The sequence below is a fragment of the Hemicordylus capensis genome, chromosome 13 (assembly GCF_027244095.1).
Source record: "Hemicordylus capensis ecotype Gifberg chromosome 13, rHemCap1.1.pri, whole genome shotgun sequence".
NCBI lineage: Eukaryota > Metazoa > Chordata > Lepidosauria > Squamata > Cordylidae > Hemicordylus > Hemicordylus capensis.
Window position 1 is genome coordinate 7,519,274 of NC_069669.1, and position 22,941 is coordinate 7,542,214.

The following is a 22,941-nucleotide window of genomic DNA, read 5'->3' on the forward strand; positions in this document are numbered from 1 at the left end:
AGACCTCCCCAGTTCTCCTCCCCAGACCACTGTTCTCCCTTCCTTGCAAACTCACAAAGACTTTCTTTATTGGGTTTAGATCTCTCCCTGCCCCCCCCCCCCCCGCCCTGCCTCTCCGCTCCCACACACACTTATTTTCTGGTCTCCAGTGTCAGAGCTTCCAAAGTGTCTAACAGCAAGCATTTAAAATGACTGGGTCAAAATACAACAGTAAAATTGCAGCGTAACATTCATGAAAGCAGAGATAGCAGGGATAAAAAGAGTAAAGGCAGAAACTTCCACAATCCCAAACAACCAATAACCGAGCAATCAATAAGTCAAGATGCAAATAGTTAGGTAATATTTGCTCTGTATGTCACCTCGTACGCCGTTAACACAAAATTAATCTTAAATAAGAACAGAGGAGGTCATTTCAGCTTGACATTAGCTTGATTCCTCAATATTCGTTTTTTAGCCCGTGTCTTTCTTCCTATCACATAGTTATTGTAATGGTGTACGTTACAGTAAATCCAAACATATGTGGTGATTAAAATAATAAAAGCGGTAGAGGTTCTCAGTTTTCTTTAGGAAATAACACTTACTTGTCCCCATCCTTTTCCTTTATAGAACCAAACTGAAAGAGCACGTAGGCATTGGAATGGGCTTGGGAAGGGATGATGGCCATTCTGCAGACCTGGTTTGCCTCTCTTTCTTCCCAGGGAATCCTGGGTAACCAGGAATCCCTAACCGAGAATTCTCACCACCCTCACCAAACTACAGCCCCCAGGATCCTTTACAGGGAGACACGAAGGTTAAACGGGTATAAAACCAATGACATATTTGCAGTATAAATCTGTCCTAGTCCAGGGTTCCCAGTCTTTTAAAATAAGTGTACCCCTTCTGTCCCAAACCTTCAGCTCAGGTACACTATAAAGAAAGAGGGAGAGAGTGTGTGTGTGTGTGTGTGTGTGTGTGTGTGTGTGTGTGTGTGCGTGCGCGCGCACACACACACACACAACATTTTAAATTTTATAGTTATGAGACAGACTAAGTCCTATTAATTTCAATAAGACTGCTTATGGGCAACTTTTATCTGGATGTTAGCCAGTGACTGGAGTAGCCTGTCTCATAACTGCAATGTGTGTGTGTCTGTATGTCTGTATGTCTGTATACACATATACATAAAAACACAAATTTACGTGTTGCAGTTAGGGAGACAAGCAACTCCAGTGGATGCTCACATCCACACTAATTTACTCATAAACTGTGGTCTTATTGAAATTAATTTTAATAGGCATACTCAGTGCTGTTTTTCTGATGTCTGTCAGTCAGGTTGAGGGGAGGGGCACACTGAGCTTCAGCAGGTAGCCAGCCAATCAGGAGCAGAAGAGGCAGGTTTTCACCCTCCCCTTCTCCAGTGGACACATCTCTGAGGATGCATCAGCTTCAAGCTGGTGATCCTCAGATGGGGAACAAATATTGCAGCTGCAGCATGGGGAGGCAGAAGCAGTGTTCCCTCTAACAGGGATTCCCAGATGTCATTGACTTCAACTCTCATAATCCCCAGCCAAAGGCCACTGCAGCTGGGGATGCTGGGAGTTGTAGTGAACAACATCTGGGAATCCCTGTTAGAGGGAACACTTGGCAGGAAGGCTCTGAGCACCCCCTGGGAGTCCTTCAAGTATAGAAATCAAATAAGTAAGCACCCCTAGGATTACTAGTACCTCCTGTTGGGAACCCCTGCCCTAGTCCGTCTGTGTTTCTCTTGCTCCTGTTGCATTTGGCAAAAGGGGTGAATAGCAAGTCCTCATGGATAAGACCTGGCTTTCCTTTTGAATATGATTTAAGAGTCTAATTACTTATGACCACTGGTGGTGTTTGGAGCCTTCACGCCATTCAATCAAAAAGTACCATGGAAGCAAAGAGATGATGTGCCCAAAGGGGAAGTGAGTATTTACTCTGGCCCCCATGTACAATTTTCCAGTTGTCCATGTGTTTCAAGTACGCCTGTGAGATGCAAAAAATAAGGCCGCGCCAGGGTCTTGGGGTTTCATCTTGCTTTTCCTTTCCCTGTGGCGATTGGCAGGAAGGAGAAGAGGCGGAACTCTGATCTAGCTAGGGCTCAATATGGTTAATGCTTTGCTCCCCGCCCCACCAGCCACAGGATTTTTTTAAATTCAAGAAACCTTGAGGTACCTTTCAGTTAGAAGTTCTTCAGCATAGCTCGCATCACGCTAGAGACCCAGCAGGATGGGACTTTTCCTTCTTTAGTTCCTGTCTCCTTCTGTGGGGGGAGACAGATGGAGTTGGGGGCTAAATTGTTTCTGCTCTGTTTTGCTGTAGAACTCTTTGCATCTAGGGTTTTTTTTTAACCCACTCAAATGAGTAATCAGGCCTTTCCAGATGTTGTGGTTTTACCTGTGGGGGTTGTGCAGCCATTACCTAGACCATGTTGTCCCAGCAAGCACCTGGTCGGAATATAGCTGCCTTATACAGAGTCAGACCGCAGGTCCATCTAGTTCAATATTGTCTGCACGGGCTGGCAGCGGCTCTCCAAAGATTCAGCAGGAGTCTTTGCCAGCCTGGCCTGGAGATGAACCTGGGACCTTCCATTACCAGAGGAATCAGTGTTGATTGGCACTCATTTCACAGTTGCAGCTCGGAGGTAAATAGTGGTGGGTTATCCTGGATTATTGGTGTCCTTTCAGTCTGGATGGGTGGAAAGCAAACAAAGAAAAAAAGGCAAGGACAAGAAATAAGCTGGATCCGAAACTCTCATAATTGTATCCAGCACTTTTATTATTTATTTATTACATTTCTATACCACGCCATCCAAATGCTCTGTAAAATACAAACACCATTTAAAACAAACAGGTTAAAACAATATAAAAACCAAATTTAAAACAGTTCAGAGCCATTTAAAACCAACTGGAAATACTTAACAACAATTTAAATACCTTGGAAGGCCAGGCCAAACAAGTAAGTCTTTAGGGCTCTCTTTGAAGGCCAACAATGAGCCCAAACTACAGATAGTCAAGCTTGGAGGTTACCAACTGGTGCCCCTCTGTTTTGAGATCATTCTCTTCAAGGAATGGACACAAAGTTGATGGAATGCACTCCTGGCCATAGCCTCTACCTGAGATACCAGGATAAGGCCTGGATCTAAGAGCACTTCCAGGTACAAACCTGTTCCTTCTGGGGGAGTGTAACCCCAAGATCTAACTCATCCCTCAAATTATGATCCCCCACAATGAGCACTTCCATCTTGCTTGGATTCAGCTTCAATTTTTTATCCCTCATCCAGCCCATTACTGCCTGTGCGCAGGCATTTAAGGAATGAATGCCATTTCCTGATGATGATGTTAAGGAGAAATATATGATGACCTCACCCAGCAGTTTCATGCAGATGTTAAAAAGCATTGGTGAGAGAATGCTTTTAGCGTGCCATACATTGCTTCGTGCTTAACTAGATCATCCTCACAATGACTCTCTGGAGCAGGCAACTGGTGTGCCTATTTTATAGATGGGAAACGGAGGTGTGGAGATAATGAGACGGAGGACTATACAAACCGGCAGGTGTGTGCCTCTTTAAATGGGAGAAGAAAGATAGGGATCCTTCATCTCTCCCCTGCAGCATCTGGCCTTCATTAGGACTGCGAGCTGCAGCTGATGAAGCACAGATGTGAGGTAGCATTCCAAAGATAAACTCAGGAAATTCCCCAAGTCTGGTGTGGGGGTCGGGTTGGTTGTTACTTGACATATTTTTATTTCGTTCTGAGTGCTCAGCTTAATATTCAGCGGGGAAAGTAAGCTTTCCTAGGCAATGATGATGGAAGCTGCAGTCAGCAGGAGATACTGTATTTACCAGAATCCAAGACATGTTTCCCCACAAGTTCTTTTATGTTAGAAATCGGGGGCTCATCTTAAATTCAGAGTCTTCTTCCTTTTGGGTAAATATAGGTACATCCTTTTTTTAAAAGAGGCTTGTCTTATTCAGACTTGTCTTTGATTTGGTTAAACATGGCTGAATGCAGCATCAGCTAAGGACAAGACAACATCCAGAAGAAGATTCAGTGCTTTCTACCCATTAACTTGCCTTCTGTTGCTCTCATCTCTCTTGTAACCTTATGTTTCTTGTGACTCTTACCAGTGGCCTACCAGTATTCTGTTGTTTTATTCTTGTATATTCATTAACCATTACATGTTTAATTCCTTTAATCCAAGGAAGTCAGGACAGTATAGGTCCACCCTCCCCCCCCCTTATTTTTGTCCTTACAATAACCCTGTGAGGTAGGTTAGGCCAAGGGATGATGAGCCCTGTGGGGATTTGAATTTGGGTCTTCCTCATTGGCACCCAAGTTTTACACCATGCTGATAGGAACATAGGAAGCTGCCATATACTGAGTCAGACCATTGGTCTATCTAGCTCAGTATTGTCTACACAGACTGGCAGTGGCTTCTCCAAGGTTGCAGGCAGGAATCTCTCTCAGCCCTATCTTTTTGGAGATGCTGCCATGGTGGGAACTTGGAACCTAGATGCTCTTCCCAGAGCGGCAGCTCCATCCCCTGAGAGGAATATCTTGCAGTGCTCACACATGTAGTCTCCCATTCATGTGCAACCAGGGTGGGCCCTGCTTAGCTAAGGGGACAAGTCATGCTTGCTACCACAAGGCCAGTTCTCCTGGACTAATAAATGTACCGTTGTGGTCTAACTGTTCTTCAAAAGGTCTGCATTCTTAGATGGGGAACAAATACCATGGCTGCAGAGTGGGGAGGCAGGAGGGTGCTGAGTACTCCCTGGGAGCCCTACAAGTACCACAAGGAATACTAGTACCCCCTGTTGGGATCCCCTGTTCTACACCTTGCTGATATTCTAGCTTTATTTCATTGTAGGTATGTATGTATTTTTTCATTTATATCCTGCTCTTCCTTCAAAGAGCCCAGAGTGGTGTACTTGGTTTTATGTTTATCCTCACAAAAACCCTGTGAGGTAGGTTAGGCTGAGAAATAAGTGACTGGCCCAGAGTCACCCAGTGAGTTTCATGGCTGTATGGGCATTTGAATTCAGGTCTCCCGGCTCCTAGCCCAGCACTCTAACTGGACCACGCTGGTCCATTTTGGCTGACTTTGAGAACTTCTTAATTCTATGTACAAATCCTTAAAATGTCTCATGCATTCGGGATTATCCTTCCTCCCTTTCTGCAGTGAAGCTGTCTGGGAAAACATGGCCCGCATGTGCGTGAAGACTCAAAGGCTGGACGTGGCCAGGGTTTGCCTGGGGAACATGGGCCATGCCCGAGGAGCCAGGGCGCTGCGGGAGGCCGAGCAGGAGCCCGAGCTGGAAGCCAGGGTGGCCATGTTGGCAGTCCAGCTGGGCATGTTGGTAAGTTGGAGGCCCCCTTTTGCGTCATCCTTGGCCATCTGAGTAGCCTTGGCCAGTGATCCTCGTCCTTGGGTCCCCAGAGGGTGTGGGACTCTCATCCACAGCCACAATAGCTTTGGGGAGCCTTTGGGTCCCCAGATGATGGGGGTCCGAGGTCAGGAGTTCTCAACCTTGGGTTGCCAGGTGTTAGATTACAATGTCCATCGTCCCCAGCGGCTTTTGACCGCTTTTGGCTCTTATGGCTGGGGGTGATGGGTGTTGTAGTCCAACATTGAGCGCTGCTGGCCTGGGACAAGTGCTCTCAAATGTGGTTCAAGGGATCCTTCTTAACTTCTGTTTGCAACTCTGCAGGCCCTGGAGTGAGGCATCACAAAGAAGTGTCTCCTGGCATTCATTCATTCATTCACTGATATACCGTCCTTCCAAAAATGGCCAATTAAAATGAGCCAGGTCGAACTCACCCTTGTCCTTGGCCTCAAAGTGGGTGAAGTGTGGGGGTCATGTGGACCCCCAGGAGTCTTGAATGCTCCTGGGAGATTTCCTTTGTTGTATAACCTTTGGGTATGTGGAAGGTTTTGTCGTGAGGTTTGATATAAGAATGAGAGAAGGGCCCTGCTGCTCCAGACCAAATGTCCCTAGGAACATAGGAAGCGGCCTTCTACCGAGTCAGACCCTTGGTCCATCTAGCTCAGTATTGTCTTCACAGACTGGCAGTGGCTTCTCCAAGGTTGCAGGCAGGAGTCGCTCCCAGCCCTATCTTGGAGATGCTGCCAGGGAGGGAACTGGGAACCTTCTGCAGGCAGCTGCTCTTCCCAGAGTGGCCCCATCCCCTACGGGGAATAGCTTAAGTTGCTCACATGTAGTCTTCCATTCAAATGCAAACCAAGGCAAGACCTACCTCAGGTTGGAAGAACTTCATCTGGATGACATCTGGCCATGTTGAGAAGAGAGCTACGGAGCAGAAGGGGGAACAGTCCAAGGCCCAGAGCAATTTGCCTGCCCCTGGGCAAATGAATACCAAAAGTGCCACTTTAAAGTCCTTGCAGAAATGCCTTCATGTCCTTTTGGAAGTGATTCAGCAGGTCAAAATGAACTTGATCCTTCCTCTTTCTGCACTTGCAGTGTCTTATCCACGGATACAAACCTGCCAGGGCCCTCCATTCAGCCTCTCAGGCCCTCCAGCAGCAGCAGCAGCAGTTGGGCAGGGGGAGCACAGAAGGGGCAAAGTGCATTTCTGGGTGGGTGAGCTGTGTCCCATGTGCTAGATTTCTGAAACATAAATCGGAGGGGGCAGGGGCAGCTGGCAGTGTAAGTTATTTTCTCAGGAGACGCTTGTCCCCTTTCCCCCCCTTTGGGGCTACCTTTGTTCTCATGGCCCCGCCACTAATAGAGATCTGGTTGGCGGGAACTAGAGACAGGGACTTTTCAACTGTGGCCCCTCGGTTTTGGAACCCCCTACTTCAACATCTTGAAAAAACAGCTAAAGAGCCAGGGAGGTGTTTTAATGTTTTATCTGCATTGTATATCTGGTGGGGTTTAACTTTTTAACTTGTATCTTTAAATCTGGTTTTAACTGAGTCTTGATTTTTTTTTGTTAAAATTGTATTATTGTATTAGTTTTATATAGGGTTTTTTTTTTAATTGTCTCTGTTTTTATGGGTTTTATGAGCTGCCCTGATCAGGAGACTACTGGAGGGCGGGATGTAAATATTTCAAGCAAGCATATTTGATGACCGAAATCTGTGGGCCCATTTTTGTGAGCCGACACCTAAATCTGTGTGGCTTTCACGTTGTGTTCAAAATCAAAGGCCTCCCCACGATTCCGTGCTTCTGGGAAGTTGCTACCAAGAGAGCAGGCGCTCTTTCAACCTGCTAGACCAGGACAGTTTCCTCGAGCCACCAGCCTCCCCTGTGGATGCCACCTCCCTCCTGAAGTGACCTGGAGGTCTGATTGCTTAGCTCTTTCCTTATTTCTATGTAAACATCCTGCCTCTCAGAATAGGGCTGCTATTCTGAGCTGTGTGGACTCAGATCCCTGTTTTAACCCTTGCTGCTGACCCATACTAAGCATTACCAAAATGTACATTCATACTTTCCTTGAAACCATACAGCTATTCCCACCGTACACATTGCCACTTTGTCACTTTTTCTCAGGTAGCAGGGCAGAGGTTCTCAGCTATCTCACATTTCAAAACCATTTGAAAAAGCAGTTGGCTCACTGAGTATTCTGTATCAAAGCCTACTTACAATGGATAGTGACAAATTCCCTTCCTATGCCTGAACCTGAAGATAACACCTAGAAATGGGATTGGAAAAGGGAGGTTGGTCTCAGGTCTGACAATCTGCCTCAAAAGTCTCCATCTGCTCACAAGTATGAGGCACACAGTGGTCCGGTTCGGATGTCATGCAGAGCCAGGATTGAATCTTGGTTTCACATGATGTCCCCCAATCACTGGTGTTCATATTCAAGATGAAATTATTCTGCATTTGATCCTGGCTTAGGACAAGCCAGGATCTGTCGTGACACCCAAATCAGGCAGTCCTGTTGTGATGTCTGAATCAGGTAATCCTGGCTTATTCTAGTCCAATTTTGCAAATAAACCAGGATCTGAAGCTGGGATTGTGTTAGAAAGACTGTGACTAGTTGGGTACTTTTGATCATGTTTGGTAATACAGATTTTAGAAGCATGCTCTCTCATCCTACATTGCTTATTGGGGCGGGGGGGGGGGGTTGGACATACAATTGTCTGTCTTAATCTGTTGCCATCATCCTCTTGTTACCAGTAACTCTTTGGCCTGCTTCACACAATAGTTGAGTTATAAGTTTATTCGGTCATTGACCAGCAAACTTCACACAATAGTATGAACCTAGATTTAAAACTGGTACCCAACATTAGTGCAGTTGTGTGACTCTGCCTCATGGCAAGAATCTTAAATTCATCTTGGGACACAAAGTGATATCTGTAATCTTGGCGTGAGTCCAACATGATAAGCGAATATTGGTTACTGATTTTAAACCTAGATTTGAACTATTGTGTGAACCAGGCCATAAGGTGTCAGAGCTGCTGGAACAAACCAAGATTAAACCACGATTCAGACATCATGTGAGACCGTAATCACGACAAACCAACCAACTTCAAACCTTGGGTTCAGATCGTGGTTTGACTACTCAGAATAAGCCATGGTATGTTGCCTGGCATGGGTTCAGATATACAAAACTAACTGTGGTTAGAAAAATAAACCATGGTTCTATGTGATTTCTGAACCCACCTCTAATCTGATCTTGTTTAATTTATTGTATATTTGACTTCTGAGCTCCTAGAGGGTATATATTTGACTTCTGAGTATATTTTTCTGAACTCCTGGAGGGTTTGTTCCTTTGTTTTCTATAAAAGCACATTTTAATTCAATGAAAATCTATGCATTAAAAAACCAGCGTAATTCACAAAGCACTCCAGATCCAGCTGATTTGGTCTCCATTCCAGGAAGATGCAGAACAGCTGTACAAGCAGTGCAAGCGCTACGACCTCTTGAACAAGTTCTACCAGGCCTCGGACCAGTGGCAGAAAGCCATCGAGGTGGCCGAGGCTCATGACCGGGTCCACTTACGCACCACCTACTACAATTACGCCAAGCACTTGGAAGCGACCGCCGAGCACTACCTCGCCCTCAACTAGTAAGTGCTTGCTGGAATCCAAACCTGGCCCTTCATATTTTTAACGATTTGTTTTGTACAGATTGTACACTTTGATTGATTGATTGATTAAGTGCCAACAAGTCGGTGTCGACTCTTAGTGGCCACATAGATCGATTCTCTCCAGGATGTTCTGTCTTCAACTTGGCCTTTAAGGTGTCTCAGTGGAGCATTCATTGCTGTCGCAATCGAGTCCCTCCACCTTGCTGCTAGAACCAAAAACAAAGTGTATTGAATGGTTGGCTAAGACTCCAAGCGGTCCATGGGGGTGGGGGAGTTTGAGACTCTAGTCCTAGAGCTGTTCTTGAACCAAATAGGCCGCCTCCTCCTTTAATTCTTGTGAGCGGAAAACTTCTGCAGATTCTGGCTCGTGTGTATCAGTGGCATCATTTCAGCTAGCAGCTAGAGCAGGAGTGGGGAAACATGGCCCTCCAGCTGTGGTTGGACTACAACTCCCATCATCCCCAGTGGCTGGGGATGATGGGAGCTGTAGTCCCACCACAGCTGGAGGGCCATGTCTGCCCACCCCTGAGCCAGAGTGACCTTCATAGGCCTGCCCAAAGGGTAGAATCAGAGGAATCAAGTAGCATGATCTGGATAGTGGTTCCAACATCCATAAGGACTGGGTTCTGCGTCTGCGCAGACCATACTTCGGATAGAATTCTCTAGCTCCTCGTGACGCCCAACCGCCGGCAGCGCGTGGCTGCAGTACTCTTAAATGGCGGTTAGGCATCCATCCCCTTTCCTCAGTTTTTTGTTGACCGCCTAAGCGATCACATCTTCAGGAAACCTTTGCTCCTCAGAGAGATTACTAAATAGATAACTGCGACTGGCACGGATTTTTACTAACCTTTCGGACAATCCTCGGCAAAGACAAACTGATTTTAAAAAAAGACTCGGAATGGACGACGGACTTCCCTGGCGAGCGACTCGGAACAGACAGTGGTTTTCTCTGGCGAACAACTTAGAATGGACACGGACTTCTCTTTGGTAAACATCACAGACTCAAGAATTTGACTTGTTTGACCAGTTTTATTACATAAAATTAAAAGTTCTGCAGAATTTACTTCTCACTGGTTTGCTCTGGCATGCTTCTAATGATGTCAGAATCACCTGGATCAATGATGGCCAGTGTACATACTCTGTAGCACGTGCCACAAGCTGTACCCAATTCAGTATTGTTGCCGCTGTAGCGGTGCTCACCAGTTTTGGCCAACGTAGCATAGTACTCTATTTCTGATTTCCTCCGAGCAGGACTGTTGTTGGCTAGGATGACCAAGTTGGCTTTGCCCTGCCGGATCATTTTCAGAGTCTGCTTGTATCCCTGCACATATTTGCCACTTTTCATAACCAGCTGAAGTCTGGAATTTATGGACTCAAGGGACTTTTCCGTCTTCTTGGCGGCCACCATTCTTGTGGCTCGAGTCCGGCCTACCGTTACCAGAGAGGTGACTCCAAGATGGCCGGGCAACCGTTCTGTATTTCTTTCAATGTCATGCTATTTTAAAATGTGCAAATGCGACCCTGTAGGGTAAGAAATGCTTTACAGAGAGTGGCTCGTAACTAGGGCAGATCTACCTGTACACAAACTGCACACGTTGAGGCAAGCGTACTGAGAGGTGGAAAGGAAGCAGCAGAACGGATTGACACAAACCCAGAGCCAAGAAAAAGGAGCTCTCTGCAGGATCAAAAAGAAAAGCACCTCCTTTGGTTTCCAAACTTTGGACTTGCACGTTTTTCAACTTGTCTCTGCCCCGTGAGGCTGGAAACCAGGTCTTTTTAACTAGAAACGCCGAAGGCTTTGGATCAGCCGTTTTGTGTTCTTTGGCCAGGATATTAAAGGAAACGGTTACTCAGCCCTGCACATTGGCTAGAAGCAAAGGACTATTTGGTGTGTTGGGAATTTTAAGCAGAGGAAATGATACATTTTGGAGGCGGGAGGGTTGAGGCAAGGAAGGGAAGAACATTTCCGATGGATGGACAAATCCACCTAATTTAAGCAACCGTTCGACCTACATCCCTTGACTTTACCCTATATTTGTCACCCTTCTAAGAAAAAGGGTTTATGTGAACAAGTATAAATATCCTCTTCTGTGGCTACTTATAAATATGTTTTTTATTGCAGCTATTGTTGTATTAATTTGCCACTATAACCATTACATATCAGATTGAATGATTTTGGGTGTGGGGTGGTCTCATGAAGATTGCTGCACAGATATGATAACAATCATGCCTTGTCAATTGTGGTTTCCCCAATCGCAGTTTTGAGTATCCACAACTGGGAAATTGTGACAGGTCTCACCAACCGTGACCCAAGAATCTGCAGTTTGGTGAGATTTTTTGTGATGGGGGAGCACAATTTTCAGGGGTGATTTAGTGGGGTTCCCCCTCACTCCTCTTGCTGACTCTTGGTGATTTCAAGGGATTCCGGGTGATTTTTGGTGATTTTTTTGCAATTTTCTTTATTTTTTGGTCTTTTCGCAACTGCAATTCCCCAAACCCCTGGTTTCTAATACTTTTCAGTGGCTCGCCAACCACAATTTCACCCAACTGCAAGGTGTCCCTGGAACAGAACCCTCGCAGTTGGCGAAGGATGACTGTACAAAGATTTCTATGCCACTTATTTATTTATTTTGCATATTTCTATACCACCCAAAACCCACGTCTCTGGGCGGTTTTCAACTTTTCAACAAAACATAGAAAAATAATAAATAAATAAGATAGAACATAGGAAGCTGCCTTCTACTGAGTTGGACAATTGAACCACTTTGGGAGGTTCTCCTGAAAAGCGGTATATAAATAAAATAAAATAAAATAAAATCTAGTTTGGTATTGTCTACACTGACTGGCAACGGCTCTCCAAGGTTTCAGGCAGGAGTCTCTCCCAGCCCTACTTGGAGATGCTGCCAGGGATTGAACCTGGGACCTTCTGCATGCAAAGCAGATGCTCCAGCACTGAGCTACGTACAGCCCCACTCCCAAAAGCGGCATTCATGGGTTTTCCATCCTGGCACTGACAACACCAAGACGGGCTTAGCTTCAGCAAGGTGTCTGTATCATATACCCTTAGACCATGCCCTGGGGCCCAAGATGGTTCCCTGTCCCAAAAGGGCTCACAATTGAAAAAGAAACACAAGGGCGAATCCAGCAACAGCCACTGGAAGGATGCTGTGCTGGGCTTGGATAGGGACAGTTGCTCTCCCCCTGTTAACTACGAGAGAATCACCACTTTAAAAGGTGCCTCTTGGTTCAGGTAGCAGGCCAAGACTATTAGTTTGAGGAGCTGAAAAGCTCAAGAGTTTTCACTCAATTCTTCTTTCTGACATGCTGCTTTTTCTGCACAGCTACGAGAAGTCTGACACACACAGATTTGAGGTCCCTCGGATGCTTTCAGAAGACCTCCAGGCCTTGGAGTCTTACGTCAACAAGATGAAGGATAAGTGAGTGCTCATTGCTTTCCCTGAGTGTTTAGAGAAGAAATAATTGTTGCAGGGCCTGGATGGGACAGCCTTGTGTTGAGTGGGGCTTCATCCTCCTCTCAAAGTTTCAACTTTGCCGTGTGATTTGCTCTCAGGTGCAGCACTACACCTGGATGTCCAGATGATGGCCACGGCCAGGGGTCCTTCTCACCAGTATGGGCTGGTTCACTAGGAATGACCTTAGTGACCTCTCGATTAGATGATTGCAGTGCTCTATGTGAGGGCTGCCTTTGTAGAGCGCTCACAAAGCTGAGCCGGTCCAGAATGTGGCCCCCAGGATGTTTACTGGGGAAGACTGTGTATATAGCATATAATGCCAGTTTTATGGCATCTGAACTTGCATCCAGTTGGTTTCAAGACTGAAGTCAAAGTGCTGGTATTGACCTTTTGAAGCCTGAGAGCCAGCATGGTGTAGTGGTTAGAGTATTGGATTAGAACCAGGGAGACCCAAGTTCAAATCCCCCTCTCTAGCCATGAAACTCACTGGGTGACACTGGCGATGGTGGTGGTGGTGGTGGTGGTGGTGATTATTTTTAGCTACATTTTTTCTTAGAAGGTGCAGCAGAAATATTGAAACTCTGTTTTGCCATCCTCTAGGAACTTGTGGAAGTGGTGGGCCCAGTACCTGGAGAGCCAAGCAGATATGGAAGCAGCTTTAAAATATTACGAAATGGCACAAGATTACTTCTCCCTGGTCCGTGTTTACTGTTTCCAAGGTAACATCCAGAAGGTAAGCTTGCCTCCTCACAAGTGTCCCTCACACAGGCAGACATTTTGCAGGTAACCTGTATGTAGCACCAGCGTTTCTTTCTCCCTTGTTTCAGGCCGCAGAAATAGCAAACGAAACGGGGAACTGGGCCGCATCGTATCATCTGGCCCGTCAGTACGAGAGCCAGGATGACATCAAGCAGGCTGTGCACTTCTACACCAGGGCCCAGGCATTCAACAACGCAATCCGCTTGTGCAAGGTACTGACAGCACACACACCCATGTGCCATCACAGCATTGCCTCTATAACAGTCTGGTCACAGTGTACTTCATTGTAAGGCCAGGGGCAGCCCCCGTCAGCCGTAAGTGTGGCTCCCTGGCTAATAGTTTATTGGGCCAGTGTGAAGCTTCGGTTGAATATTAGTGCCCCCTGTCTCCATGCAGAGGTGGTTCTTCCTACCATGCAGTGCTACACTTTGCCCAGCGCCGGGGCGGGGTGGGGGCTCCCTCAAGGGAAACAGAGCCCCCTTGATCCCCTGCGCCATCATTGGAAGGTGTGTGTGCATTGAATATTGAGAAGCATAGTCCTTCCCAGCGCCTTCCCCCTCGACTTCCCAAGAGAGGGCTCCATCTCTCTTAAAGGGCCCTCCCAGCATTGGCAACAGCACAGTATGGAATGGCTCTCATAGGAACATAAGCGGCCATATACTGAGTCCGACCATTGGGCCATCTAGCTCAGTATTGTCTTCACAGACTGGCAGCAGCTTCTCCAAGGTTGCAGGCAGGAGTCTCTCTCAGCCCTATCTTGGAGATGCTGCTAGGGAGGGCACCTGGAACCTTCTGCTCTTCCCAGAGTGGAGGCTCCATCCCCTGAGAGGAATATCTTGCAGTGCTCACACTTCTAGTCTCCCATTCATATGCAATCAGGGCAGACCCTGCTTAGCTAAGGCGAAAAGTCATGCTTGTTACCACAAGACAGTGAGACTCATTGGTCTACTGTGATAGTAGAGAGAATTTCCTGATGACCTTAGGCCCAGCCTCCACAGGCCCCTGACTCTCAAGCACTCCTAATAATGGGAAAGGACAGCCCCACAAATCTGAAGGAGTGAGAATCCCCATTCGTAATGGGAAGCACTTGCTCTAAATTGAACCTCTCCAAAAGTCTGTGTTTGGGCGATCACTGCTTGTGATGCGAAAGAGGAGGCAAGGAGAAAGCTGTGTGCAGGCAGCAACTGATCAGGAATTCTGGTGTGCACCTACCTTACTGTCCATGCGTGCAGGGGTTCCCAGCAAGGGGTACTGGTACGCCCAGGGGTACCTGAAGGGTACTCGGAGCCCTCCTGCCTCCTCTCCCCCCCCCCCCCCGCTGTAGGCATGCTCTTTGTCTCCCATCTGAGGATTGCTGGCTTGAAGTCGACACGTCCTCCGCAGAAGGGGAGGGCCTTGCTGGCTACTGAAGTGTAGCACACCCCTCCCCTCAGCCTGACGGGCTTCAGAAAATTAGCACTGAGCACTCCCTTTGAAATTAACAGGACATGTTTACTTGTCCCATTAATTTCAGTGAGAGTACTCATGAGTAACTTAGCTGGATGTAAGCCAGTGACTGGAGTAGCTGTCTCATAACTGTGACACGTGTGTGTGTGTGTGTGTGTGTGTGTGTGTGCGCGCGCTCTCTCTCTCCCCCCGCCCCACTCCATCTGGGGTGCCTGAGCTGGAGACAGAAGGCGTACATTGGTTAAGGTTGGGAACGTCTGCACTAGTGGATATAGTCATTTCTTGGTAGCAGCGGTGGAAATAACAACGCTAACAGTGAGCTTTATTTGTTAGCTGCCCCATAACAAATTGTTCTCTGAGCAGCTCACAGCAGTAAAACTGCCCCACAGCAGTAAAAGACATCCAGTAAAAACTGCATAAAACAAGACAGACAAATTACAATAGAAAATACAAAATACAATTTTTAAAAACTTTTTAAAAGCCTGAGAGAGCAGAAAAGTCTTCACCTAGCGTCTAAAAGAGCAAACCGACAGTGCCAGGTGACCCTCACAGGGCTGGGAGGGCTGGGTGGCTATTCCATAGATGGGGAGCCACGACCGAAAAGCCCCTCTCCCTAATAGTCACCCGCCTCACCCCTTTTGGCAGAGGCACTTGGAACAGGGCCTCCAAAGATCTTAAGATCCAGGTCAGGCTATATGGTGCAAGGCGCTCTCTAAGGTAACCTGGTCCCAAGCCATTTAGGTAGCAACTTAACACGACTTCCGTTATTCTTTGAGGAAGCAATTCATTGTCAAAACCAAGTGGATATTTCGGGAGCTTTTCAGCATTTGAAACCTTTTGAAAGTAATGCAAACCTATGGTATAACCAGATCACTCTCTGAAACTCTGAATACATGGAAATTGATATAGTAAACATGCGATTTCATTGTCCATTTAAATGGAATTGCATCGCGTTGGGACCGACAAGATGTTTTGGTTTCTGGCTTTCATCTGATATTGTTGGCCTTAGCTCTGGGTAGAGTCCATCAAAGGAAGGCTCTGCAGAATGGCCATTCCTCATCATGTTTCCTGAAAGGTGCTGCTTACTTTTTTGGAGCAGGAGAACGATCTGAATGACCAGCTGATGAACCTGGCTCTTCTCAGCTCCCCAGAGGATATGATTGAAGCCGCCCGCTATTATGAAGAGAAGCGGGAACAAATGGACAGAGCAGTGATGCTCTACCACAAGGTAGGCACGGGTCCCTCTGCAGTGCCGAGATTTACACAGGGGGCGGGTCTCAAGGCCAGAGACACATCATGTTAAATTGGGGTAGACAACCTTTGGCCCTCCGGCTGTTGCTGAGCGACAACTCCCCTCATCCCCGGCCACAATTGTCGGCATTGAGGAATCGGCACCTACCCAACTGGAAGAGGCACCCATCTTTTGCAGGGATCAATTGGCAGGGTCCTGTGCCGTGATGGCCACGTGGATGCTAACGCCCTCTTTCTCCTTTTCCAGGCAGGGCACTTGTCCAAGGCCCTGGAGTTGGCCTTTGCCACACAGCAGTTTGCTGCCTTGCAGCTCATTGCTGAGGATCTGGACGAGAAGTCAGACCCAGCCCTGCTGGCACGGTGCTCCGACTTCTTCATTGAGCACGCCCAGTACGAGAAGGCCGTGGAACTCCTGCTGGCTGCCAAAAAGGTAAGTCAAAGATGACGTTTCCGTGAATGTCACCACCCCTCCTGGGCTGTCCTCACAGTTCTTTAACCGGATTTCTGCTTAAGGAGCATTTTTAGAACGACTTGTGGATTAAACACGTGCTTTGACCAAAAACCTCCACTTTGTGGGTGGAAAGTGCTCCTCCAGCGGTGCCCTTGATTTGGGCCTTGGACTCAGCAGGTCACGTGCTCCTGGTTTCCACGCATTCCTTCCTCCCCAACCACCTCCATAAGAACCTCCTCATAATGGGGAGGAGAGCTGGTCTTGTGGTAGCGAGCATGAATGGTCCCCTTTGCTAAGCAGGGCCTGCCTTGGTTTGCTTTGGGATGGGAGAATACATGTGGATGCTGTAAGATAGTCCCTTTAGGGCAGGAGTGGGCCAACTTGGCCCTCCAGCTGTTGTTGAACTACACCTCCCCTCATTATAAATTGTGGCTGGGAATGATGGGCATGGTAGTTCCGCAGCAGCTGGAAGGCCACATTTGCCCAACCCTACCTTAGGGGATGGGGCCATCTGGGTTGAACTACAACTCCCATCATTCCCAGCCACAATGAAGGGAGTTATAGTTCAACAAGGGCTGGAGGGCTGGGTCTGCCCACCCCTACCTTGGGGGATGAGGCCATCTAGGTTCTAGGTAGGACTGGGAGAGACTCCTGCCTGAAACCTTGGTGTGCCGGTCTGTGCAGACAGTACTGAGCTGGGAGCACCAATGATCCGACACGGTATAGGGCAGCTTCCTGCGCCCTCACCATCAACTCACAAGGGCTTGTCTTGCTTGCTGTCCCTGCCGCAGTACCATGATGCCCTGCAGCTCTGCCTGACCCAGAACCTGACCATCACGGAGGAGATGGCCGAGAAAATGACCATTTCCAAGGACTCCAAGGAGCTCTCGGAGGACTCCCGGCGGGAACTCTTGGAACAGACCGCCGACTGCTGTATGCGGCAGGGCAATTACCACATGGCCACCAAGAAGTACACACAGGCAGGCAACAAGCTGAAGGTGAGTGCGCCTAGGCCGAGAGGAGGACACACACCCGGCGGCTGCCTGAAGGGGTGGAATGCTTGGGAACAGTTTTCTGCTGACTTCTGTGGCTGCCGGGAGCACTTACGGCCAAGGGCAGCTTCAGCAGAAAAAGCTACCAGAGCAGATAACCTCATGATTTTGGTAGCCCTGCTGTAATAGGTGTCTGGTCTTGATGTCAAGGTGGGAGTTCTACAAGTTGTGCAGCATCCAGGGCCTTCTGTCTCAAAGGCACAGGGTGCAGGTTACTACAAGCACTCTTAGTTTTCTGTCGTCGACGAGCCAGGCCCACACATTTTGGCCACCAGTACCATCTCAGGGGACATGATTTTTGGCAGCGTCTAGCCCCCTAAAGATAGAAAGGAGGCGACAACCCACAGAAAACTGTAAGTGCAATGATGCTATCACCCTTTTTTTTTTATCCTTACCCCCAAACGATTGGGGTCAAATTGCAGTCCATTTTGCACAGAAAAAAGGGCCAGGGTTAGGGAACCATGAACAAATGGTTGTACTTTCTCCAAGGAGAAATGTTGGAGGCTATTCCTGCCACTTTTCCTTTCCCTTCCTCCGACAGCATCAGTTGAATTTTATAGTAGGCTTTTTCTGTGTTTTTAGAGCTTGTAAAAGCTCTTAAAACAACATTGCAAATTTGGCCACTGCAGGTTGGATGGTCAGGACATTAAAGGCAGGAAAACACACTGGAAGCTGAAATTCCTTGCAAAATTATCACCTCTTTTCCATCTCTAGCAGAGTAGACCTTGTCAAAAATTGCAGTGGGTATTTTGCAGTTGGCACCAACCACTCCAGCTAGCTCATTTATGATCCAATTCAAGATGCTGACAAATCCCCTTAAAAGCCTTGGGCCCTAGATCCTGATCATCTTCAGCCCAAGACTTTGTGGCTAAATAGCATTTTGCTAGACGACGATAGACACTGGATTGTACGGTCATCCTTTGCCATCTGCTAGGGTTCCGTTCTGGCAAAACGACCTAAAGATAAAGGAAAAAATACCCCCAAAATGCTTTTTTAAAAATAACCAAAAAATCCTGTAATATCGCCAAGAGTCACCAAGAAGAATGAGCAGATCGAATCTCTAGACATTTTTTGGAAAAAAACCCCAATTAAAAAAAACACTCAAAGGCAGTTTAAATTGGCAAGGGACAGCAAGGGTCACTAATAGGAACCCCCCCCCCCCCCCCAAATCATGGTTGGCAAGACCTGTCACAATTTCCTATTCGCATATACTCATCAAAACTGCAGTGGGCAAGGGATGACTGTAATGTGCTCAGTTCTGTGGGTCTTTTGTATTATTTTTAAATTTGATTTCTATACCGCCCTTCCAAAATGGCTACATTAAAACAAAGCTAGAATCAATTAACTATTAAAATCTAACACTGTAAAAACATAAAACCACTATTAAAACAGTTTTTTAAAACCCTGGAAAAGCAGGCGTTACCCAGCTCTGCACAGTTTGCCGGTTGCATTTGCCTATGGCTAACAGGAGCAACGGCTCTGGCCATTTGTTTGCAGGCCATGAGAGCCCTGTTGAAGTCAGGAGACACCGAGAAGATTGTGTTCTTTGCTGGAGTCTCCAAGCAGAGGGAGATCTATATCATGGCTGCCAACTATCTCCAGTCGCTGGACTGGCGCAAGGACCCAGAGATTATGAAGAACATCATCAGCTTCTACACCAAAGGCAGAGCTCTTGACCTCCTCGCTGGCTTCTATGATGCTTGCGCTCAGGTGTGTAGACTCCCCCCAGTTTAAGTTTTGTCTCTGAGTGAGGACAGAAGCTCAACACATTTCCTTGCCCTTTCAGGTGGAGGTGGATGAGTACCAGAACTATGAGAAGGCCCTGGGCGCCCTGACAGAGGCCTACAAGTGCCTGTCGAAGGCAAAGAGCAGGAGCCCCGTTGACCAAGAGAGCAAGCTGACACTCTTGCAGAATAAGATGGCCCTGGTGAAGAGGTTTATTCAGGCACGCAGGTGAGAGGAGCAGCAGCCGGGACATCTTTATGTTGGGAGGCCACTTCCACCTTCTGAGAAGCATCCTGGCTCCTGTAGTTAAGAGGCTGACTGAGTGTAGTTCTGAGGAGGGATGTTGAGCTGGTGGTCAGCACGGTCCTGCCCTAACACCACAGGGCAGGATCCAGACCGAGTTAGTCACAAATAAATCTCGTTGGCTGACACAATGAGGAGAATGATTCAAAGTTGGCCGACTGACATTAAAAGGTCACGGTAGGCATTGTCCGTCTGTAACGGAATCAGAATTTCTGGACATCATTTCTCATTCCGTTACCAGTTTTATGTTGCACATTTCAGATGCTATTGATGATATTTAAGGGTTTTGTAAAAGTATGGCCTTATAGTAGATGTTCTTTTGCCAGTGGTTATATATGGCATGAACTGGAAAATTTGCTTATGGCTGCCATCATTGACAAAGTAGTAACAGGCCTGATTCTGTTACCCTTGGAATTGCGCCCAGGCTGCCTGAAAGATGCGTCTGCTGTGTCTGATCTGCCCCTGCAAATGCACAGCTGAAGGAGACTGCTGGGCATATTCTGCAGTTTGCTTTTCAGACCCATAACCTTTGTTTCACAGTTACCTGTATATGCCCATTTTTCTCTGCTTAGAGTGCTCCTATGCAAAGCAGGGCAGGGCTCCTGTCTTTGTAAGAGTGACTTAGAAGAGGAAATTTTGGCAAATGCAACTTGTGCAGGCGAGAAGACACCACCCCTTCCAAAAATACCTTGTTTCTGCCTCCTTATGGAAGTTGGAGGGACTACCTCCATCCTTCTCTGCAGCTGGTCACCCCTTTCTCTCTCTGCCTTTCCTTCTCTTCAAAAGAAAAGCAAGAGAAAGAAAACAGGTGCTGCTTGCATGACCCCTTAGGTCAGGGCAGGACCCACTATTTGAAAACTGGCGCTCTGGACATAAGAACAGCCCTGCTGGATCAGGCCCAAGGCCTATCTCGCCCAGCTATCTTGTTCCCCACAGTGGCCCACCAGATGCCTCTGGGAGGCCCACAGGCAAGAGGTGAGGGCATGCCCTCTCTCCTGCTGTTGCTCCCCTGCAACTGGTATTGAGAGGCATCATGCCTCAGAGCCTGGAGGTGGCCTATAGCCACCAGAGCCATTGACAGACCTGGCCTCTATGAATTTGCCTAAGCCCCTTTTAAAGCCATCCAAGCTGGTTGCCATCACCAGATCCTATGGCAGAGAGTTCCACAGTTTAATTATGTGCTTTGTGGAAAAGGACTTTTCTTTTGTCAGTCCTAAATTTCCATGGTCCCATCAGCTGGACTATGTCCCGAGCACGGCATCTGCACCACGTAGGAATCCCCACCAGTCAAATTGATGGGGAAAAGGTTTCCTGGGAGTAGGAGCTTGCTTGCAAAGGGCAGAGAGTGCAAACCATTCCACAAGGCTATTGCATGGAGCAGGGAGAGGAATAACCAGAGTTCAACCTTGTGCACCGTTCACGGCCAAATCTTGCTTAGCTATCTCTTAGGTCACTGTCCCTAAGTCATCTAATTGGGAAATGTCGCAGGCACATGCACCTGTGTGTCTAGGAGCGCCTTCTCTGTAGTCACTCCTAGGCTGTGGAATGCGCTCCCTATAGACATTCATGGTTTAACATCCCTACCCGCCTTCAAAAGAGCCCTTAAGATGCATTTTTTTAGCCAGGCTTTTAGTAATTTCTGAGTTTTAAGTTTTTAATTACTGTTTAGAATTTTTTTTAATTGTTGTAATTTCTGATTGTTAGATTTTTTTAAAATTCTTGTTTTAATATTTCATCTTGTTTCTTGTTTCTTTGTTTTTGTGAACTGCCTGGAGCCTCTGGAGTCAATTTTATAAAATAAAATAAAATAAAATAGCAGTTTTTCCATTAGGAGGCAAATGAGAGCATGGAGCAACTCTTTCCACCAAGTTTTTCACGTCTGACCTGCTTTTCCTTCCCAGGCTCTACCCAGAGGATCCCAAGGAGGCAGCCAGGCAGTGTGAACTGCTCCTGGGCGAATCGGACCTCGACAGCGCCATCCGCCTGGGGGACGTCCTGGGCTTCCTGGTGCAGCATCACTTGCAGGTGCAGGAATTCCAGATGGTACGTGGTTTGGCCTCCTTCCGTGTTAATTACGATACAGAAAAGCCTTTGCTAAGCACAGTCATCTCAGACAGTCCAAGCATTCGGCAGTGTACCTGGGATACTGACATGGATACATGGGAGAGCTGTGTCATTGAATTCTTCCCCTTGTCAATAACCCCCTACACCTGGGCCTCAGTCACTGTCGTTCGAATCAGGTTTAATGTGGGCTACTGACCTTAGCATGAAGTGTGTGAACCCACGCCAAGGTGGTTTATATAACCCGAGATGAATTGCAGTTTCCTGCCTTGGCGTGGGTCTACACAAGCACACTATAACTAGATTTAAATGGTTGTGTGAAGCAGCCCACCGAACGCCAGCATGTCAGGGTGAAGCCTTGTCCCTGCTGTACTAGTTTTCTACATGCAGAGGGTGGCAAATAATCAAACATGCAGATATCTCGCCTGTACTCTGAAGCGCTTTTTCGGATCATGGTAAAGAGATTTTAAGAAGCATGCGGGTGTGGGTGGGTGTGGCGGGGGCCTATCAGTAATGCGATGTCCAGATTATTCCCAAATAAGTTTATATAGTTGGATGTCAGGAGTTTGAGGTGGTGATGCCAAAGACATTTGTAAGCTGGCTCACAAAATGGTACGAGAATATCTTTCTAGAGTATCCTCGTACTTCTCACAACCACCTGGTGGGCTGGGGGGAGGAAAACAAAGGAAACCGTTAAGTTGAGCCATCTGGAGATGGGATGATTCACTTATTTCGAGCAGGAAGTGTCAAAATGGCCCAAGTGCAGAACAGGGAAGACAGAATTACAGGCCCTGGGCAAAAAGGAACTGCTCTTCTGGAACTGCCAGGTGCGCTCCAGTCACATGGAGTTCAAAGGGGGCAAGCTGCATTAGAGCATCCTATTGAGTGCCAAAATCCAGCCTGCAGAAGGAGGACACAGAATGACAGGCAATGCTGATTATAGCTTTCGTTTCTTGAAAGTCAACCTATTTTCCAGCAAGAGTCAGAGGGGTGAATCTCAGTAAAGTAATCTTAAAGGAGAAGGAAGGGGATTTTTTAATGCCAATGATTTGGAGTCGGAGAGATAGGAGTCCTGCATTTATGAAGTCTGGGAGCCACCCTGTTGCCAAATAGAGGAAGCATCTCTCTGCCTGCCTAATTCTGTTAGGACAATCCTTAATTGGGTACTTGTAACCAGAATAAATGGTTTTGCCAAGGATACCCCAGATCAAAGTCAGCGGGGTTGCTTTTCCAAGTGGGCTGCAGGTTCCGGCCTGAGTTTGGAATAGGTTTGTCAGTACCAAATCCACCGGAAGATACAGCACATTATGCTTTGTTGTGCCCGTCTTCTAAGCTGGGACTATAGGGTAGCTGTTGGCAGT

The 22,941-nt window shown here is 47.3% G+C and overlaps 2 protein-coding genes across 2 annotated transcripts in view; one reads left to right on the plus strand and one right to left on the minus strand.

Moving 5' to 3' along the window:
• IFT140 (intraflagellar transport 140) overlaps nucleotides 1–22,941 on the plus strand; it is a 97,518-nt gene that overhangs the window by 73,883 nt on the left and 694 nt on the right. Inside the window, exons 19-29 of the mRNA XM_053276148.1 lie at nucleotides 5,185–5,362; nucleotides 8,848–9,038; nucleotides 12,401–12,496; nucleotides 13,133–13,265; nucleotides 13,360–13,503; nucleotides 15,837–15,965; nucleotides 16,236–16,418; nucleotides 17,231–17,437; nucleotides 18,989–19,201; nucleotides 19,278–19,444; nucleotides 21,421–21,562. Coding sequence (XP_053132123.1) covers nucleotides 5,185–5,362; nucleotides 8,848–9,038; nucleotides 12,401–12,496; nucleotides 13,133–13,265; nucleotides 13,360–13,503; nucleotides 15,837–15,965; nucleotides 16,236–16,418; nucleotides 17,231–17,437; nucleotides 18,989–19,201; nucleotides 19,278–19,444; nucleotides 21,421–21,562 — 1,783 coding nt within the window. The remainder of the gene's footprint in view (nucleotides 1–5,184; nucleotides 5,363–8,847; nucleotides 9,039–12,400; nucleotides 12,497–13,132; nucleotides 13,266–13,359; nucleotides 13,504–15,836; nucleotides 15,966–16,235; nucleotides 16,419–17,230; nucleotides 17,438–18,988; nucleotides 19,202–19,277; nucleotides 19,445–21,420; nucleotides 21,563–22,941) is intronic.
• On the minus strand, nucleotides 10,088–10,499 carry LOC128336463 (60S ribosomal protein L30-like). Its single transcript, XM_053276154.1, has one exon. It carries the CDS (start codon nucleotides 10,465–10,467, stop codon nucleotides 10,120–10,122), a length of 348 nt encoding a protein of 115 aa, XP_053132129.1. The 5' UTR covers nucleotides 10,468–10,499; the 3' UTR covers nucleotides 10,088–10,119.